The 21,432-nt window shown below is 38.8% G+C and overlaps 1 protein-coding gene across 3 annotated transcripts in view; it reads right to left on the reverse strand.

The window, feature by feature from the left end:
* nlrc5 (NLR family, CARD domain containing 5) overlaps positions 1-17,214 on the reverse strand; it is a 44,718-nt gene extending 27,504 nt beyond the window's left edge. Inside the window, exons 1-10 of one of the 3 annotated variants that reach the window (XM_074632088.1) lie at positions 17,017-17,211; positions 15,402-15,757; positions 13,300-13,386; positions 10,284-10,469; positions 9,849-10,003; positions 7,597-7,728; positions 5,368-5,683; positions 3,098-3,569; positions 2,430-2,592; positions 244-374 (exon numbers count right to left, since the gene is read on the reverse strand). In XM_074632088.1, coding sequence (XP_074488189.1) covers positions 244-374; positions 2,430-2,592; positions 3,098-3,569; positions 5,368-5,683; positions 7,597-7,728; positions 9,849-10,003; positions 10,284-10,469; positions 13,300-13,386; positions 15,402-15,741 — 1,982 coding nt within the window. In that variant the 5' untranslated portion in view covers positions 15,742-15,757; positions 17,017-17,211. Of the gene's footprint in view, positions 1-243; positions 375-2,429; positions 2,593-3,097; positions 3,573-5,367; positions 5,684-7,596; positions 7,729-9,848; positions 10,004-10,283; positions 10,470-13,299; positions 13,387-15,401; positions 15,758-17,016 lie in introns of all 3 variants that reach the window. The other 2 variants (XM_074632087.1, XM_074632089.1) reach the window with 2 other exon arrangements.
* Between the last annotated feature and the right edge of the window lie 4,218 nt (positions 17,215-21,432).

Below are 21,432 nucleotides of genomic sequence, written 5' to 3' on the forward strand. Positions count from 1 at the left end.
CAGAGCACACACTGCAACAAGTTGGCATTTACCTGACCACGGGTGGACATGTGTTTTTATCAAATGAAGAAGCGCAAAGCTCGGTGTTGGTATTCAGAACATTTTGAAAATAGGGTCACACAGTACATGAGCCCACGGTTTTGCCTTTAGAAAGGCCAACTGATCGACAACTCCAATCGCCTTGAAAAATGTCACCATGTTCCTTTCCGGTTCCATTTGGCTTATCTGAATTCAATTACCTACCTCTTCTTGAGCTGCGTGTCACTAACATCAACACTGGTCATGACTCTGAGTGCAGCCAAAAACTCCTGTAATGTCAGATGAATGAAGCAGTAGGAGTTGACAAGCATCCCATCCTCACGTCTCAGCTCCACCTAACGGGAAGATATGGACAAACACATTATTTATTATGTCACTAACAAGAATAACAGTCTTCAGCTACAAGATTTAAAAATATCGTATGGTGGTTATTAAAGTGGCAACGTGACAACAGAACTCAAACCTCTAACATGTTTTTATAGTTTGACAGTTTTAGTCACAACTTTAACTGCGCTGATCCTGTTGTATGGAAAATCACTTGCACCATGCCCACAGAGGCGCTGACTATAGTTGCTCGTGCTACAGAAAAGTGCAGATATTCCAACAATGGGGACTTTTGAAAGAAGAGTATTTAGTTAATACATTTTTAACTTTTGTGCATCTCTTAATAAAAGCTATTCTTATGTAATGAGAGGACAAAAATGTTAAAAACTGCCACAAATGATATATTAATATTATTTTCCACTTTCACTGAGTTCAATATTTTAACCAACTTCCGTTGTTATTTTCATTCATTTTCAGAATTTTAACCCTTTAAACGCCAGTTTATTTACATAATGGCACTGTTGTCCTGAAAACAACACAAACAAATTCTGTTAATTTTGCTAAATGCTAGGGAAATTAAAAATGTTCACAGTCTGGGATGTGTCAATGATTAGCAACAACAGTTATTGTGATGCATTGTATCAAACACTGCGGTGCAGGGAAAATAGTGTATTTGCCCTGCTGGGCAAACATGAGAAAATGTCTCAACAGGGTGGCAAATACTAAAAACTACTTTTTTTTTAAGCCAGGGCTCTAGATTGAAAGCATGATATAATATAGGGGTTCTCAAACTTACTCATAGGTCCGCATTTGATTTTTATTCAAGGGCAGAGGTCGATTGGCGATAACAAAATAATATAGCACGAGTAGAGATGGGAATCGTTAGGATTTTATCAATACTAGCCCTACTACTCTTATCAATACTTCTCGGTTTGGTTCTTCATTGATACTCTAATTGGTACTTTTTCATAACTAAATAATCGTTTTTAATATATTGTTTTAAAAATAATAAATTCAGAACAGGATTAGAATGTATTTATATTTTAAATATAACTAAATGTTGTTAGTAGAGCAGCAACAGTAATGTTTATAACAGCAATGTCACTATACAAACGCATAATAATATCTCACTGGAAACAATCTAAAATGTCAATAAAATGAATAATATTCCCAAATTAAGTTTATAAAGAATGAAGAATGAAGTATCAGTTATTCCTCCTCCCTCTGCTGGTGTGGTTCACTGTCTGCAGGTACCGCTGGTAGAGGGAGGAGGGGCGGTTTTGTCTCAGCCAGCAGCTAAGTTTACAAGAATTTGCCAACTTTTAAGATACGTGGCTAACAGTTAAACAGTAATAACAGGCTATTAGCCAAGCTGGCGCGATGTGCTTGTGTAAAGCAGCAGCGGTGGATGAGAGATTGCAGACAGAGCAGATTGAAATATCACTTTCCACTCTTCTTTTAGCTCTGGTGCCCTCGAGGTATGGGCTGGGTCCGGATTGACTTGCTGTTCGGTCCGGATGCCGACCGTGGTCCGGACTTTGAGAAGCCGCGATATAATAGAATGCATGATTCCATTTAGTAATGGCTGTGGGATCAAAAACTGGGGCCAATGGGTACATTATTGTCCTACAGGGTTTAAGTGTCTGTATTCTGGCTACACAGTACATTATAGACCTATTATAGGAGTTAAGGTTGAACTTCCAATATTTGAAAAAAAAAAAAAAAAACTCACACCCTTGCCAAAATGTATGCCATATGCATTAACATACAGACAAAATGATTGAACATTTTGAATGAAGAGGCCAAAAATGTCCCTAGTAAGTGTTCCAAATCCTTTAGTTTTGCGCACTAAGCAAGTCTAATTATGGCCTCCCCCAAAAAAAAACACAGGCACATACTGTAGACATGTAGACCACATGTGCCCCCCCCCCCACACACACCCCCCACACACACACACACATCCTACCTCCTTCCACAACTAACATTGCCTTGTAGTTTCAGAAGAAGCCCTGCATACCCACAGATATGTCAAGAACATTCACACATACTGTACAGCCAAGTCTGACCTGTGACAAGAGCCCTGTCCTGATTGAAAACTCCAAAACATCCTGAGAAATGTCTTCTTCCATGAAGAGGATCTTGCTGTCCTCTAACCCTCTCCAAGCCAGCTGACTCAGCTCACACAGCTCAGATCGATACTGACTCAGAGTGGTCAACGTGCACACAACACTGCACAAAGAGACAGAAAACAAATAACGATATAACAACAAACATTAGCTGCATTGGTACATTATCAAAGATCATGTGAAAGTGAAAACTGGGGGAAATTAACTAAGCCTATCATTAAAATGAAGACATTGCACTTGTGGGTTTCTTAAGAACATTCTCTGGAAACATTTTTATGTTGAGCACAACATATCTGTACTCCTTTGTGCAATCTTTTTGTCATTTTCAAAAGACTTATAAATCTTCCTAGCGTGTTTCCTGGATCACTTCTCCCTTTGTGTAAAAGACTAAAATGTGTATTTGTAAGTGTACAATGTAAGATGCTTTGTACCTATTGACTTTTTTCTAAAAAGAAAATATAAAAAAAAACACAAACATGTATTTAATAGAGAGGGATCAAGCTGTGAATTCACCTTGTCAATCAAATGTATTGAAATGCTATGTTATGTATGGTGTGTCAGTGGTGTGATATGATGTTAATATGTTTAGTGATCTACTCAGCCTTCACCTCTGTGGAAGTCTCGTGGTCTTTGGGTCGTCATTGCTTCCTCTTGTATCAGGGTCACGGCTCAGAAACGCACCAAGAACAGTGAGGTAGACCTGGGTGAGGGTGGAGGGTATTTGGGCTTGTGTGGGAGGTAGCTGGGCTCTACCATTTGTTCTATCTATCGTTATGTCTTCACTCCCTCTTCTTCCTCCTCCTTGATCTCCCCTTTGCACATAATTCCCTCCTATACTGCCCTCTTCTCCTCTTCCTCCTCCTGGAATCTCTACTCCTTTTTCTTCTTTTTTCTTCACTTTTCTCCTTGTTTCACTTCCTCTTTCTACCGGTATCTGTGTCCTTCCTGAGTCTCTCCCTTTCAGTAGTAAATGCTCCAGACAGATGCAGCAGATGTTGCAGAGGGCAGGGAGGGATGACATGGCAAGTAGGTGTCGACTGGAAAGAAGGAGATCTGCTGCCTGCACCCCGAGAGCTCTGTCTGCTGAATGACATTTGCAGTTGAGACATAAATCAGTTTATGGCTAGAGACATTAAAGGGATACCCACATATGTTTTCACTTATTTTGCCTCATCAGACCTCTTCTATGACTTAGTTTTATTGCACCTGTTATGATTCTTATAACGTGAAGTTTATTGGTCTTATGTATTATCCCGCATACTGCAGCTCAGGCTGACTTCAAGCTCGGCAGATGTGCAACTCAATAATTTGAAGTCTCCCTGATGACATCATCAGGGGCTATTTTCTATAGTCCTTTCACATAATGCACTGCAACCTTGAACTTAACTAGACATTACCCGGGGGAGCGGAGAATGCAAATGTCCGATCATTCGGACCGGTCATTAAACAAAAGTCTTACTAGCCATTTCCCAAGTACAAAGTCCATGTAATGCCCGATTGAGCCCATGAGTGAATAAAGTCACTCATTGACCAGAGATTCACAGCGAGCGAGTGGGTGTGTTGATGATGTTTCCATGTGACTGGCACAAAACCGGAAGAATACAAACATCTGAGGGTGAAGAAGAGGGGTCATTTACACAAAGACGCCAATGAAAATATCTAACTGGAGAGACAACATGATTCAGGAACTTCTGTTGGTACGGGCCGCCGCCGAAAATTGTCAGACATATTCAAGGAATGGCAAGAGACGCAGACTACAAATTACAAATCGGCTACATGACTGCTATGTTTTTGCGTCATGTCCTGCCTCCTGCACGCCTCCTGTTGTGTGTGATACATTAGTGAAAGGGCAACTCCGGACCTGATTCTCCAGGCATTGTGCGGAGTTCATATGAGAAAACGGCTTATGTGTCAGCCCTGTGATTGACTAGTGACCTGTCCAAGGTGTTATCCGCTTCTCGTCCAATGTCAGACCCTCTATGGATAAGTGGCTATAGATCCAAGGTTCCCAAACTTTTCAGACCATGTACCACTATGTACCTAACCAAATTTCACAAGTACCACTTCCCACTGCAGGTACAATGTACAATGAAAGTCACCTCACCTATATCCTTTGCAGTTCCTCTGGCCCTCTGACAGTAAATGCCAGATTAACGTAGCTAGCCTGGTAACATCTTTTCATTTGGTAGAAGTGGCGCAAGATGTGGCCCCGTTCGGTGGCTCAGGTGCCGACTCCAACTTTAACTCCTCTTCAGCATTGAGAGGTCTGTTTGACTCTGAACTGTCAGGGCCAGAGTTGTCACCTGCCTCTCGACTGTCTTTTGGACCTTGTAGTCATTTCAAAATTCCACTCATTCTGCTTTAATCAACGACTGAGTCCGAATCCGACTGCATTTAGCTAACGCTTACATTACTCATGCTTTGTCAGACGTCACATCCAAACAAATTTTATTTCTAGAATATTTAAATGATTAACAACAAATGTTTACATCATTGTAATGTGATGTGAAACAAATAACTGTTGTCTGTAATAAAGTTACATTAAATGCCAATTTTTTGGTTTTAAGGTAAGGACTTGGCCCGTTAGAGTGCAATAGTTAGATCCTTTAGCAAGGCTCTTGCGTACCACCAAACCAGAGCTTGTGTACCACCAGTGGTACGTGCACCACAGTTTGGGAATGACTGTTATAGTTAATGGATGATGTGATGGTTGGATGTAAAACTAGCCACTAACCTGCACTCAAAGATATTGCAGTGTATATTAAATCTACATTGATCTACATCTATAAATTAAGCATAGAGATGGATCAATGTAGATTATCTCTATGCAGAAAAACAAATATCACAATGTAAGTATAAAAGGCACACATGTTTTCACCTTTTACTCCAAAGAAGTTGTCCACATACTCCTCGATCTCCTGGCGGTCCCACTCCAGCAGCTGCCCCACTTTATCTGCCATTCCTTCCAAATCGATGACATCGCGTACACGACAGGTGACCACCACAGTACATCCTGGAAGAAGCTGACGATTTAACAGCCCTGAGATGAGGTCTGTAACAGGCAGAGGCTTTTCTGGGTCCAATAGGTCTCCCTGCACCTCTTGTTTGGTGAGTTTGCTGTGAAACTCGTCATAGCCATCCAGCACCCAACAGCTTTGCTCTGGATTGGAAAGGAGGTAATCCACAATGGTTCTCTGCTCAGAGAACAGAATATGTGAGGAATGTAAGAAAAACAACGGAAAAGTATTAGTTCAAGACATACAGTACATTAGTAGCTATTATTTGTTTGTTACAATGTGTGTTGTTCACTAGCCTTTTAAGTTCCTAGAAACTTGAAAAATGGTTTAAAATACAGCCTGAATGGTGGACATGTTGAGTATTTATAATCAACCCTCTAGTCTGTAAAGTCTCTCTACACAAGGCTTCTGACTGTATTACTAATGGGCAACCAATATTATTGATATAAATATTATTGAAGGCACAATAACCAATCGCATGTATTATTTGCTAGATTGATATAAATGTATATACAATACAGAAAATAGCAGGTTTTTTGTTGAAGACCCAGCAACTTCATTGTGTCCCTCTCCCTCCACTTCTGAAACCAAATATGCCCTTGTCTGTAGCGCTCTACTACATAACTCCCGTTATTCAGTGTGAATAACTTTTCTCCTGCTCTCACTTGTTATGGGCCCAATCCCAATGTCCCCCCTGAGGCTTTAAGCCCTGAACTCTCAGGGACTAGACTGACGTCAACTGATAAATGGTTGAGTGTGAGAGGCTGCAAGGGCTTGAAATGGCATAAATATGAATGGGACAGCACTCTGCGGCGACATATCATGTTCCCTTGACGATGCCAATTGTGACAACTAGACTAGAGGTAACTGTCAAAAAATCGATTTACTTGGTTTTGTCAAACCTCATTACGCAAAATGAAAAGAAATGATTGATGAATAAACCAGGTGTGTAATATTACTCTGATTTCATGTGTTTTTTATCTACCATCTTAAATCCTTAATGTTAAAGGGACTGTTTGTAACTTTTTACACGTATAAATCAATCTGGGTCGGTGTCACATTCGCGCTCGCGTGTGGCTACGCTGTTCAGACTCAGACTCCAACACAAACTACACGGAAGCACCAAAACCGCAAAGTTATATCTAGTGAAGCCCGTCTTGCAAAACAGTGTTGGCCGCGGTCGGAGGATGTGGGGAAACCGTAGATTTGGTTTCCAGAGCCGGAGTCTCTGCTGTGCTCTGCTCCTTTGCCTGTCTGCCTTCACTCAGCTCGCTCCACCTCATGTGCATGCCTCCTTAATTATCCATTTTTTTTTTACACCTCCGGGCTTCCCCTGGTAACCGTGGTAACCCTGTGTTTAATGTCACAACGCTATGAATTGTGGGTAATTCCCTCTGGCAAAGTCTGCAGAAATGCGGACTTACGGAGAGTGTTAATGAAGGGCTCAAAATGTCTGCGAGAAAGCCCTCAAGGACTTGATGATTTGACAGTGGGACAGCCCTAAACCCTCAGTGACTTTGCAGGAACGCACCTCAAAGTCTTTGAGTTTGTGAGTGTGGACATTGGGATTGGGCCATTTTCTCCTCTGCTTACGGAACAATACAGTTCTTTCCTTCATAAGAAGTTTTATTCCTTTTGCCAAGGAGGTTATGTTTTCGGTTCGGTTTGTTTGTTTGTCTGTTTGTCAGCAGGTTTACAGAAAAAATGCTGGCCTGATTTTCAATGAAACTTGATGAAAGGGTGTAGCATGGGCCATGGACAAAAAATTACATTCATTCATTAATAAATTCAATTTTGGAGTGGATCTGAATCACGGGGCGGGTACACACATTATTTTTTCACTTAGGGAAACTCTCCAAGTACCCTTCTAGTTTCATTTTGATTTCAAGTGGACATTTTTAGAAATTCATGAATTTTACAAACAGGACCAACTCTTGGCACTACTCAGCTTTATGAATGCAGCGCCTTGTGACCTGCCAATGAACCTGAGAGCAGTCAGTACAGGACTGCTGTAGCTGTTATGCTACAAATTTAACATCAGAAAAGTCCTGATTTATGAAGGCACTGTTCTAGCACTGTTACTTGCATACCTTTTCTTCGTCGCCCCCCTTCAGAGGGAGGTAGTGTCCAAATAGCAGCTCAGACAGGGAGAGAGGGCGGGACAGTTCATTGAGCTGACGAAACTCTAGCAGGACAAACAGGTAAGATGAAGGGATAGGGCCCTTGATCATACGAGAGAGAAGGGGATGGAAAGAGAGGATAAAATAAATACAAAATGAGAGAATGAACCAAGCAGAGAAGGAACAATTTAAGGGAAACTCCACCAATTTTACACATCAAACTCTGTTTACAGTTTATCTTGTGGAGTACTAATGGGTATGTTAAAAAAAAGTTGTATAAAGCCTTTTGTGGCTCCAGAGGGGGCTGCGCAAAACTGATTGGGGCTGACATCTACATGTTTGAAAATTTAAAAAATCTGGGGGTGTGGAGTTAGAAAGGAGTGAATTTACCAGACCTCTGCAGCCCGCTCCTCATCTCTGCATGAGGCGAGCTGCCCAATCAGAGCTGGATTAAATGGGTAGATTACCCTACATGCACATTTTGATATTTGGTAAAAAAAAAAAAAAAATACCTTTAAACTGCCACATTATCAGCGGCACCGAAAATTGTGATTGATGGAGCTACAGAGGGGCTGGATTGTTTATAGCAGGTGCTAATGAATTTTGACGCAACAAATAAACAATACTACGACAGAAAATGAGATTCAATGATCCCGGGCTAATACTGTATGCCATATAATTAAAATGCATGTTACTAAATGTTTAGCGTTATATAACAACGCAACCACAATTCATTCTGTGAATTTAGAATGAACAAATTAGATGCATAAAATACCTTTATGCCAACAAGCACAAACAAGCAATGACAATCAAAATTATAGCTGAAAAATACTGTAGCTGTGAGTAAAAACGACTGCCAACAGTTGAATATGTAATGCAGAGCCATCCTATGTTACAGTGTAAACAAGAACAACTCCTGCTCGCAGCTGCCTGCCAGCTGTAGCTCACAACATACTGCAACAGCTGTTTCTACACGCCTCCCCCTGCTGATTTGGACATATAATCGTTCATAAATTTACAAAATACTTGGCGCTCTGATAGTGCTACATTCTTATGACAGCGCCCTGATTAATGGGCTAAATATATTCTTTGATTTGTATACGATAGTTTATGTTGTTGTTACATGCTGCAAAGTGGAGACACTGGAGAGTAGCAGTAGCTTGCATTATGAAACGTTTGAGGAACAAATAGATTTAGATAAATTGTGGCATCTACCGATTACATATAAGTCCGTCCGTTGCCTTCATATAGCCTGCATATGTTATATTTTTATTCCGCAAACATTTTTAATGTAGCCTACATTTAATAATTTATAATAATGTATATTTTAAAATATTTTCATTATGTAGGCAGTTGATGTTCAATATCGCTCTCTCTGGGCCCCCTAGTGACAAGGAGGCCATAGGCATCTGCCTGGAATGCCGGTACGTAGATCTGGCTCTGCTGAAGTGTTCGGGGGTCACGTTGCGATGTGGGTATTAATATAGGTATCTGTTTGTCATGAGCCTGAGAATGTTGGAAAGAGTGCAATGCTAAATTTGTGGAATACTTATCATAACATCCGTTTTTTTTATCCTGACCCTGATCCAAGACAACAAATATTGAATATCTCTGATCTCAAATTAATAGAGCTTTAGCCTTAGCCTGACGTGAGCTTACATTTAAATGCATAAATTCGGTTAAGTTTGATCAAAACCTATCTCCACAGGGAACCTTTAGATGTGTTTTTTCTTTGATGAAAAGGTTTGGACGGGATTTAAACAGCCTTTAGATGCCATTGACATCACTTGACAGGCAATGTATTGGTCTTCACACCCCTGCACTCCCTCTGGAGCCACAAAAGGATTTATACAACGTTTTTCACACATACTCCCCAAGACCTGTAAACAGACACTGATGTGCTAATTGGTGGAGTTCCCCTTGCTGCAGAACTGGTAGCTGCTAAGTATTTGTTTGTGCTGGCCAGATGTGTTACCTGACTGTTGGATTGCACCAATAAAAACATGCAGATCCTTATAGATTAGAGACGTATGAAACTTTTTAGAACATTTTAGAAAATTTGTAGAAAACCCCTCTATTGTTTCTGAGTAGCTGATTCTTCGCCTTTTCTTAATTTAATCAACCCTGACACCAATCCAACAGAATGACACAGAATATCCCAGATAATCATGAAAATATGTATTTTAAAAAACTATTGAATGATGAGAAAAATGTAAACTTACTAGTCCATGTGCCCACTGCTGTCCTAAACAAGACATCAGCAGGGTTTTTCCTGATCCAGCCTGGCCAACGAGAACTGTCACCTTCCCTGCACATCCCTGGAGGAAGTTCTCCAATGTCACTCTGGACTCCAGAGACCCATAATCCCCATCAGGATCTGAGTTTGGTGACAAAATGTTTAGTTATTGTAGAGCAGACTTTAACTACTGTATGCATGAGTAGGATAGTGTTGTGTCTGCGTAACCCAGCCGCATCATAAGAGACGCATTTCTTTCTAGGTTGAGTGTTTTCTTTTTTTCACCCTTGCAATGTCAGTTTTTTTGCACCTGAATGTACCATATTGAAGTTTATTTTGAAATATTTCAACTTGAATGAAGATTAGATTTCCAAGTAAATTCAGCAGATTCTTGATAGGAGGAAGAGGAAGTCATGCTAACCTGGTGTTTTGCCCCCTTTCTCTGCTGATCCGGGGGTTTGATCAGGTCTGTCCTTGCCTCTGTTTGCCGTTCTTGGGCTGACCCACACATTCTCCAGCTGGACCTCCCTCACCAGGCGCTCACTGAGTCGCTCCCACCTCCTCTGCAATAAATGCATCACTGCAGCAATGTACTGCTCCCAGTGATCTGTGAGTAGAAAACATTATAACACATTATTTGTAGAGGGCAGTTTCTCTGCAGAGAAACAATGAGGGTCTCATTCACCAATATTTTCCTTAGGTCTTCCTTAAATTTGTTTTTGAGAAAGGTCCTAAGAAAAGTCTACGTCAGATTCATTACATGTTCTTAAATCGCAGAATTGTTCGCACCTATGTTCTTATAATGATGAATCCAAAAGGCCTCATAAATTGAAAGCGCATACCAGTTGATCCTAATTAGCATAGGTAAATGCCCCGTCAATCCATGTAAAAGTGAGTGAGACTGCAGAGCCGTGTGCACACACAGAAATTGAAAAGAAAAGTTGAGAGAATTAAATCAAGAATGCCCGAAAAGAAGTTTAAAGAGGGTGGAGCACCGGACTCCAAACGCAAAATAAAATTAGGGTTGTCAAAGTAAACGCGATAATAACGTGTTAACACAAATTGGTTTTAAAGCCACTAATTTCTTTAACTCAATAACGCAACTTGCGATTTTTAGATTGAGTGAAGATACTGGCATCACATGAAACTAGAAAACCTAAGGAATCCATTGGTGTGTAAGTATGGCATACTAGCTTGTCGCTAAGGAGGTAAAACATTGCTGCAAACTTATGCTAAATTTTGGCGAGGAAAAACTTGCATGGCCAATTTCAAAGGGGTCCCTTGACCTTTGACCTCAAGATATGTGAATGAAAATGGGTTCTATGGGCACGCACGACTCTCCCCTTTACAGACATGGCCACTTTATGATAATCACATGCAGTTTGGGGCAAGTCATAGTCAAGTCAGCACACTGACACACTGACAGCTGTTGTTGCCTGTTGGGCTGCAGTTTGCCATGTTATGATTTGAGCATATTTTTTATGCTAAATGCAGTACCTGTGAGGGTTTCTGGACAATATCTGCCATTGTTTTATGTTGGTAAATGATTTCCAATAATAAATATATAGTCATCTCCCTTCTTACATTTTGAACAGATAAAATATTTGTGATTAATTTGTGATTAACCGTAATTAACTATTTTAATCGATTGACAGCCCTAAAAAAATATCTAGTTCATAAGTGGAGGTACTTCTGCAGTAGGATGTGTTCTCTCCTCAGGACACAATCTTCAACATCATGCAGCAGCAGTAAATATGCCATTGCGGAAATAGATCACAGTACTTTGGGCCTATAAATAGCATGATCAATCACTAATTATTGGATGGTTCGCAATTAACATAATTGATGTGAATTGAAGTGTTACTTTAGTGTTTATTTATTTTAAAATACAATAATGCTTTTTAAAATAATAAAAATAAATACTAAAAAATATCATAAATAATAAAAAATATAGTAATCTAAATCCTATAATATTACACAACTAATTGAAGAAAATACAACTAATTATTTTGCACAAACATGTCAGTACTCAAATGTGCTTAAGTGTGCTCTTGAGCATAGATTCTGTTCTTACCTAAGAACAAATCCCAAATAAGAAAGCATCAGTGAACGTCAGAATATTCTTGAAAATTGTGTAAGTGGGTTTTAAGAAGTAATTTCCTCTTAAGAACGGTTGGTGAATGAGGCCCATTCTTCTTGAGGAGGTGCAAAGTTGCAACACACAAATGAACAGCAGCCCTATTATTAATATGCCGCAACCCACAGGGCCAGATGGTTCCTTACTACTTTATATTTAATTAAAGTTTCAACAGACAACTTCCTGTTCATATGTCAACACACAAAGTTATTGTAGAACACTCAACATTCAAAATACAATATTTAAAAAAGTCACAGTACAAGAAAGCAGATTATTTGGTTTGAAAAGGCCTGTGTGTGTCTGCCGAATGAAATGACTCGTGGAATCCAAAATACTCACAAACTACAAAAAACTAAATCAGCTGCTTGGCTTTTGCAGCTCTTGCAGAGGGAGGTGGCTCTTGGTAATTCAAGTAAGCTTTTTTTGGTTTGGCACATTGGAACATGAGAACTGGTGGAGCCTGGTAATATGATACTCAGTAAAAGTGACATAGTTAAGATGCCTAGTTTACTCCCTTAATTAACACACTACTGTGGAATGGAAACATCTCATTCCTTTCGCTTTTTTACTACGACATTTACGATTATGTCTTGATGTTGGTAGCAAGCAAAACTAACTAATAACTCTGTCAAAGAACAGCAAGTGCTTTATGTCTGTATGTTTTAGGTCAGATGTATTATGAGAAGTGGATACAATGTTTTTTTAAGATGGAACCCAGTCGTTCTGATGAGAGTTGCTCACCCAGCGCATACATACACCAATTTTATTTTACTTTTTAACAAAGTCAGACGGCGCTGGCGATGCCACGGAACTACGGTGGCCTTCAGGTAATGTAAAAACTTGAAAGGCTCTCTCTAGAGACAGTGTTTGGTTTGTCCGTTCTGGGCTACTGTAGAAACATGGCAAAGAAACATGGTGAATCCGTGAAGAGGACCTGCTCCCTATGTAGATATGAAGGGCTCATTCTAAGCTAACAAAAACACAACAATTCTTAGTTTCAGGTGACACACTAATGAAAACATCGTTATGAATATTATATTCCATTTCTGCTAATAGATCCCTCGAAATGTTACACAATGTTCCTTTAAAGGACACACTTTGGTTGAGGAAAATGCTTTTTCGCACAGAGATTTTCTTATTATTACAGTACTGCAATTGCCAGTTGGACATAGCAGCACTCTGTATCCAGTTCTCTTAATAAATACATGGATTTTAACCAGTGAATGGTCATTTGTCAGGATAGTTTGTAGCTGCAATGCAACAAGATGGAAGCGCTGTGTGTACTGTATGTATGTTCTACCAATCCGTGGCCGTTTGATGAGCTGCTCTGAAGGCGGCGATGACGACTTCCCATCCGTAACACTGGGACCTGAATGTTCACGAACATCTACAGTGCAGAAAAACAAATACAAACCATACAGTAGATTAAAAAAATACCGGGGAATACTAGAAAATATCCAGAAAGACTAATGCTATCAAGTGCACTGCAACAATTTTGCATTACTCACTTTTAGTGTCTTAATTATCTAGATATGAAAAAAAAAAAAAGAAACAAAGGAAAGGCCGGGGATTCCCAAAGTGAAACAGAAGTCATAAGATTTACTGAAGATATGCTGATTGTTGCACCACAGTTGCCTCTTACTTTCACTTTTCCTCTTACATTTGTCAATAAGGCTATATCTGCTGTGGGGCACTTTACTATAAACAAAATAAAGATAACAAAACAGCAGTAAAGAAATACCTTTCACCTAACAACAGACCATTAGAACAATTCCCTTACATTTTATTTAATATGTGTTATCTTCCAGGTAAGCCACGTTTTATTTTGAGAGCTGCTTTGGGTTTGCTCAATATGCAAATACACAACAGTAGGGATGCACCAATACAGCCACCGGATCGGATATCAGGTTGATACTGATTTGAATAGCTGGATCGGATACCGGTGACAACGGAGCCAATCTATTAAAGTAATTTCTATGTTTATATAGCATATACATTATATACTGGAATTTTAATTCCTGTTTAAGTTTTGACCAATTTGTTGTTGCAAAAGAAGTTAGCGTACATTGGATAGTATATAAAACACCAAATCTATGGAAGACACCTGCAGACTGTATATGTACCTATGCAAGCCAGTGCAGCCAGACACAAACAAAATGTGTAATCCTATCTGCACACATACATACATACACACACACACAAAATCATGCATGTATATTGTCTCCCACTCCCACAGACAGACATTAACAAGCATTAACTAGCTGTATCTCTTAGAGACACTGTGGCTGGAGACTTTATGGCATCAACTGAGCAGTCAAACAGAAAGTCATACTGTTACCCAGGCCAGCACAAAGACCATGAAAGACCATCACAAATTATTCATTATTCCACTCCAAGCGGTAAACAGAACAAAATGCAGAGCATCTATGGCTTTATGGCAAATGACATGTAAATAGGGACCGAAAATAAGAGGAAAACCCCCACCTGCAAAGGTTGCAGGTACTCTATATGATTTTCAGTGCAAGAAACTGAAAACAATTATAATATAATAATTTAATCTACTATGTAATGCAAAAACTAAAACGTTTCGATCATCAAAAATATTGAATGGATGGAATCAAGGGGTGATTCAACACTGATAACAAACACACAAGCCACACGTTTTCCTTTCCAAATAATAATCAAATAAAATCAATTTCACTGACGAACCAACAAAAGTATGTACTTGATCACGCCACATCATATTGCTATGCTCCACAGTGAGAAAATGGACTCTTGACAGTTAAGCCCTGCATATACTGTGTGCCCGATTCAGCAATCAACCGTTTGTGCTTCAGTACCGTGCTGAAGTCACAGTTTAATCAGAGCTCTACAGTTATGAAACAGTAGGTGGTTGGCAAGCTGTGGTAACCACAATGTTTAAAAAAATATACCAAATATCAGATCACCTGATTCAACTCAAATGAGCGACCATCCACAGATAGAGTGTAAATATTTCAAAAGTAAACCGAATAGGCCAATTTGTTCCATTGAAACTGGTTACACATACATTTTATACTGATTAGGCTCTTATTTTCTTTATTGTGGGTAAAGGAGTCAAAATGCAGCACTGGTGAAATACTGCAGGGTTGCATGGTGCTTTCCATGACACACTTCCGTTTCAACCCACAGAGAGAAGTGCAGTTGCAGTTCATGTCCTGTGTCATTTTTGTTAAATTACTCTTTCTACAGATTCAATTTTATTTTATATAATTCCCATCTTGTGTCTTAACATTAACTTTAATGACTTGTTAAAACGACTGCGCATACTGTAGGCCTCTTGACCACCGAAGTATCAGCATGAACCTTCTAGCCCAGGACTAGCCTCGCTTGTTAACATTCATAGCATCATTTTATACTCACTACTTGCATATCCAGCCACTGACATGAGCCTCGACTCCAGGCGCATGGGGATGTTCTCACACAAGAGACACATGCTCTCCAGGAAGTTGCGGCACTCTGCAGCGTTGGCCACCCTGAAGTACTCCAACATGGCTTCGATGTGTTCTGTTTCTGCTGCTGCTGCTGCAGAGGAGCTACCGGGGGCCATGTTGGCGTTCCACCCGGCATCACTGGGCATCATTTGGCACAACTTCATTATGACTGCGGGTGACTGACCGCTAAGGACGTGGAGCAGTTCTGAAGATTCCTGAGCCAAGACGGAGTTCACATTTTCGCCGTCAGGGTCAACCTCCTCATCCATGGTCAGACTCCATCAGCTGAAAAACAAACAAGCAAACATGAACACAAGCACACATATATAAATGCATTCACAATCTTACACCTCAAAGACGGCTCTGACTGAGGAAAAACATGCAACAAAACTAAATATCACCTATTTAAACTAATGGGTATAGCCACCTATATTTTCTTATTGTTCCAATTAGTCAGGGAAATGTAAACATAAATACTTCACACACACTGTTAAGAATTTCCCAGTAAAATAACAGTAAAGAACTGGCAGCAGGGTTGCCTTTATGTTACTGTAAAATTAACATTATTATACTGTCGCTGAAATTTACAGCTTTGTACTGTTAATGAAAAATACTGTTTTTTTTTTTTTATTAATTTCACAGTATTTTACAGTTAATTTACTGTTTAAAGATACATTATATAGCTGTTTTTCACCTTTCTTTTACATTATCTTACTGATTTGTTTTAATGCACTATTTAGGTTGTATTTTAATTTTAATAAACATTATTTTTTTGCCTAGATGAATAGACTTGTTTTTTAAGAATGCATTATAGTTCAGTTAAAAAACAGCCTATGAGCGTAATTTAACAGGTTTTCTTTTGTATTAACAATAAAGCACTGTTTTTAACAATAACAGGTTAATACTGTTGAAATCCTGCTGTAAATTAACAGCAATTGTTTACAGTGCACTTACACCTCAGAGGACTATGAACCTATAATGACAACCAACATCATTATCATCACACTCACAAAGCCATAGTTTGCAAAGTGGATGCATGGGAGTAAACTAGACCATATCATATGCATGCACCTCTCTTCCATTACTTCATAGTTGCTAATTTATTGATGGAACCTCATTAATAGCCTATATTTTGCCTTTTTCCAATGAGTTAATGGACATGCTTTTATTTCATTTATAACAGTCTGAAACGTTTCACACACACGTGCTCTGGTTGGTTTTACATGTATCTCGTTAACTTTCCATTATTACGGGTAATATACTTCACTACTTTTGCTTTGGACGGCCATTAAAGGGGGTTGATGACTTCAGTGTAACTTAATCTAAATGAATCGGACAGAAAGTGTTTGTTTTTTTTACTCCTGATATCCGCTTGCCTGTCCTGAATTAGCCGAGGTCATCTGAGGTAACGAGCAGTGTGTGTAGATAAAGTCTTTTATCTGCAGCCCTGCGGACATACAGCGAATGGGCACTAAGCAGTGGATTTCCTATTAGTTTAAAAGTTATTAGCTAATATACTCGTGATAAATAAAATAAGCACTCACCATGAACTGTTGTCGTAGACTGCATCTCTCTGCAGCCAGGGTGGGTATCTGTTATTATAAAACGAAACCGAAGGCAGCTGTGTAACCAACATAGTTTTGGTTTCGTTTTCACGCTGCAGCCTGCGATTCAAATAATTACAGGATGAATTAAAGGAGACTTCAATTACGAAACCAGTGCTTGAAGTGGGAGATAAAAGTATTTTATTTATTTATTATTATTATTATTATACTTGGGTTATGCATTTTCTAAGACTGTAATATTCCAACTGAAACATTATAGGGTTAAGGTGGTGTGTTTGCTTACTCATAGTGTTAATACTTAAAGTGCTTCCGTGTTATTGTTGCCTATAGTATTGCTATGATATATTATAGGACGTCTACAGCATGGAATCAACACCAGCCAGCCACACGAGCAGGTATGCATGCAGAGCTGAGGTGTGTGAGCTATTCATTCAGGTTTTAGGGGCCATGTCTCAGTCAGGATGCTCCTACATGTTATGCAGCAGGATAGAGAGACACATTCTGAATATCTACAGTGAATAAAAGATACTAGGAGATTTTTTATTTTTTTTAAATTATGCAATTTTACATAATTTTGGACCACTATTGTTACTATAGATAACTAAAAAAAAAGCTTTAAGACAAAACTTGCCATAGTTGAATAATTATTTTATTATTTACACATATCACTTTGTATGCACATTCTTCCGGAAATGTTAGCCCTGTAAAATTATACTCTGTAAATCAAAAGAGCAGATTCATAAAACTTTTAAATAATGTTCCATTAATATATTATAGTTGTTCACAACTAAAAAAAAAAGTTATGACAAACAGTTTATTCGTTATTTTACAAAAGGGATGCGAAGGACGTATTGTATCGATTAATTACAGTTTCTCTCCACATTGTTTACACATTGTTTATATTCATACGGCTTATGAGGGGCAGCGCAAAAAAAACGCTGGTGCTGTGTCATATGATTATGAATCTCTCAGAAAAGCTGATATGGAGAGGACAGAAAAGAGTACGGCAGCTTGTGAGAAGTGCCGGTACGCAAGAAAAAGTCACGGTACACCAAAGTTTCACAAAAGGCACAAAGGCTCAGATGTGATACAGTATGATTCTTACCGTATAATGATGGTTAGGGGGCAGATGGGCCAGTGAGTGACTGAGGGATGTGTGTGAGATACGTCCTGTATCTGAAAGGTTTAATATACAGTACTACAAGTAGCCGATTACATTAATTCATAGCGGCTAGGTGCAAAAAGCCAATGCTGGCAGTCTGCCATGTGCCCTTGCGTTGTTAAGAGCACCATTCCAATCAGGATCCATTGCAGGAAGTAAAGGACACACTTAATCTATGTGTGCTATATGCAGTTTGCGTTTCATCCACCCTTATTAACACATCCTATGATCTGATTTGTTCCACCGCAGAAATGGATCACCACAATTCAAGTCTAGGTCAAACAAGATGCCCCATCTATCTGCTCATCATTACCTCTCTACCCTTGGTGAGCTGCAGTCCCTTTTATCCTCTTTTTTTTAGACACAAATAGATTATACCATGAGAGGTCAAAGTGTTTCTACACTATGCTACAGCATCTCACTTTGGTAACTAGTGAGCAGACTTGTTTTTTACAGAAGCTTCAACAACCTTCTGGTGCCTTAAAAGTCCCACCCCCACCCACGCCACACGACCTATCACCTTGCATCCTTCTCAGTGCTCCAACATAACACCTATCTAATTACATTGAGCTGGCATGTCAGCCTATATAAAACATGTTTTAAAAAGAACATCAACACAGACATTTATGAAAAAAAATGATTTATGAATATGCTCTCAATGCAGGTAGACTGTCGTACAAAATGAGCAGATAATGACAATCTATTTTGCCACACCCTCCCTTAATTGGACACCACTAGGAGTCACCACAGATTTTTAATGAATTAATTAGCTAATTTTGTCAGATGAGACTGGGTTTTATCAAAAATTCACTTCTAGTTTGAATGCAGTCATGATCTCAGTCAAGCAATTCAGAATTCAATCAAGTAATTATCATCTTTGGTGAGCATAAATGAATAGGAAAACAAAAAAGTAGCTTTGAACTTATTTCAAAGTAGCCTAAATAGCATGGCTCTAGCATCTGACCAAGTGAGGTAAACCCCGGAGTGGGAGGGCTTTGCTGTGAGCCATCAATCAGCTGCATGCTCACTGCGACTGCATGCAAACCGTTACCTGAACATGAAATACTGATTTATATTCACACATAGACAATAAGTTAATGTGTTGATTTTTTCAATGCAGCATCTCTGGCTGGCAAAACATTTAGAGGCGTGATGTTTTTTCACTCACACTTGATGTGACATAACTATTTCACTTAATTATTTGTTTTTCTCTCGCCTGACATAGCTCGGGTAGATATCAATACACCAATAAAAGACATTTTGTGACATCCACAGCAAATCTCAAAGCAACGTCATGGCAACATTTTTTTCTTTTAATACTTATGTCTCCTAATATTTAGACCAGTGTTCCGTTTTAGTCAAAACATTCTCTTGCTTAATCAATATACAGTCAACCAATCCAGGGCGAGCTTTGCACCCTCCCACTCTTTGATGACATGCCCACTTCTTTCACCTCAACACAGCAACTTTTAAACTACTCAACTTACATGATGGAGTATGACAGAGGGCCCCTAACAAATGTGGCTCACAGAGACATAGCATGTGTTCCTCATTACATCCCAAGTTGTCTGACAACTGGCTCACTTGGACCACTGAATCAAACTCACTCTATAGACTGAATCTCCTCTAAGAACACATCACAGAGCTTGGAATTTACATTTGAGGAGACAGTTACATTCTTATGAAATCGTGATAGTTTAGAAGACAATATTAAATGTGTAATTTAAACAGATAATTACATCCAATTATTCTTTTTTGCATACTTAGTGATTAAAAAGATGAGTCATATCTCTGTAAGTTTACATGTGCACAATAAATATCACCATAATAGTCTAATCTTCTGAATAATCAGAATAATATTTTTTTATCACATCAAAAGCATGATTCTGATTATTCCGAATAAAAGAAAAGTTGGAGCCCAGTATGCTTCCTTGGGATGCCTGCTATACTAAACGTTTGTGTGTGGGTTGTGTATGAGCAATGTTAGAGTTATTTTTGCCATTAGCTTGGTTAATTAAGAGTAACATCACCGTCAGCTTTCAAATTTCAGATTCATAATATAAATTTCATATAAATTTCATAACATAATCTCAAATTAAAGAATATTCTGTCATCACCAATTATCAATCATCAAACATCTGAAAGGTGTTTATACCTTAAGATGTGAATGAGAACACCACAGCTTTCTGTTGGGTGTAATCATTTTTATTTGAAACCATTGTTCCATCTACTGCTTATAGTATATGTACATACAACTGTATGTGTTTCAAAAGAAGAACTCAAAAATCGCTTACTCAAGTAGGGATTCTTCCAAATTTAGTACCACCAAAATATTTCAAATGCTTCAAGACTCAACTGTCATCACCATATTTGGCACATTAGTCTACTTGAACCTTTGCTTTGTAAGCAAACCAGACCAAATATAAGGGGTCCAAGGACAGCCTCAGACAGTGTGGTGGAAGACCAGTGGAGTGCCTACTTGTGGTGAGGTGGTGTCTGCTGTTATGCATTGTGCCATTTAGATGTATTCCTTATTTTTTTAAATAATTTACAAAATATAGTGTCATGTAAGAGTAAATGTATCTATTAATATTCAATTCACTCTGTGCTTTCCTCTGACACAAGTTGAAATTTATATTTTTCACGTAACTTTACAATATAGTATGTGTAGGCGCAAGTTATATTTTTACAATTTATTTTTGGTTGTTTCCTGCACTGACTAACACATACTGTAATGTTTTCAATAGGTTTGTGGAATACAACATTCTTTTCACAAAGGGGAGGAGTAAGGTATGTACAACTTTTATCATTGATTACGTTTTTTAGCATGTGTATAAGTATTTGTGTGTATAGTCAGTGACCTCAGGTGCATCCAATTTGGACAAAACTCAAATAATGACTGCTGTTAATTGTAAGAACAATTAGTCATGTCAATTTTATTTTTATAACCCAATATCACAAATCACAAATTTGACTCAAGAGGCTTTACAATCTGTACAGCATACGACATAGGACGGATTCCTTAGACCCTCGATTCGGACCCCTTTAACATGGAAAAAATGGAAGAAAATTCAGGAAGAGCGACTGAGGATAGATCTCACTCCCTAAACGAACAGACATGCAATACATGTTGTGTGTACAGAATAGAGAGACATAATTTGCAGAAATTGCAGTATAGACAAACAGTCTGTCGGTCTGAAAGGCTTTAACTAAGCTTAAGGCCACTTGTAATG

This window comes from Sebastes fasciatus, chromosome 4, assembly GCF_043250625.1.
Source record: "Sebastes fasciatus isolate fSebFas1 chromosome 4, fSebFas1.pri, whole genome shotgun sequence".
Taxonomy (NCBI): Eukaryota; Metazoa; Chordata; class Actinopteri; order Perciformes; family Sebastidae; genus Sebastes; species Sebastes fasciatus.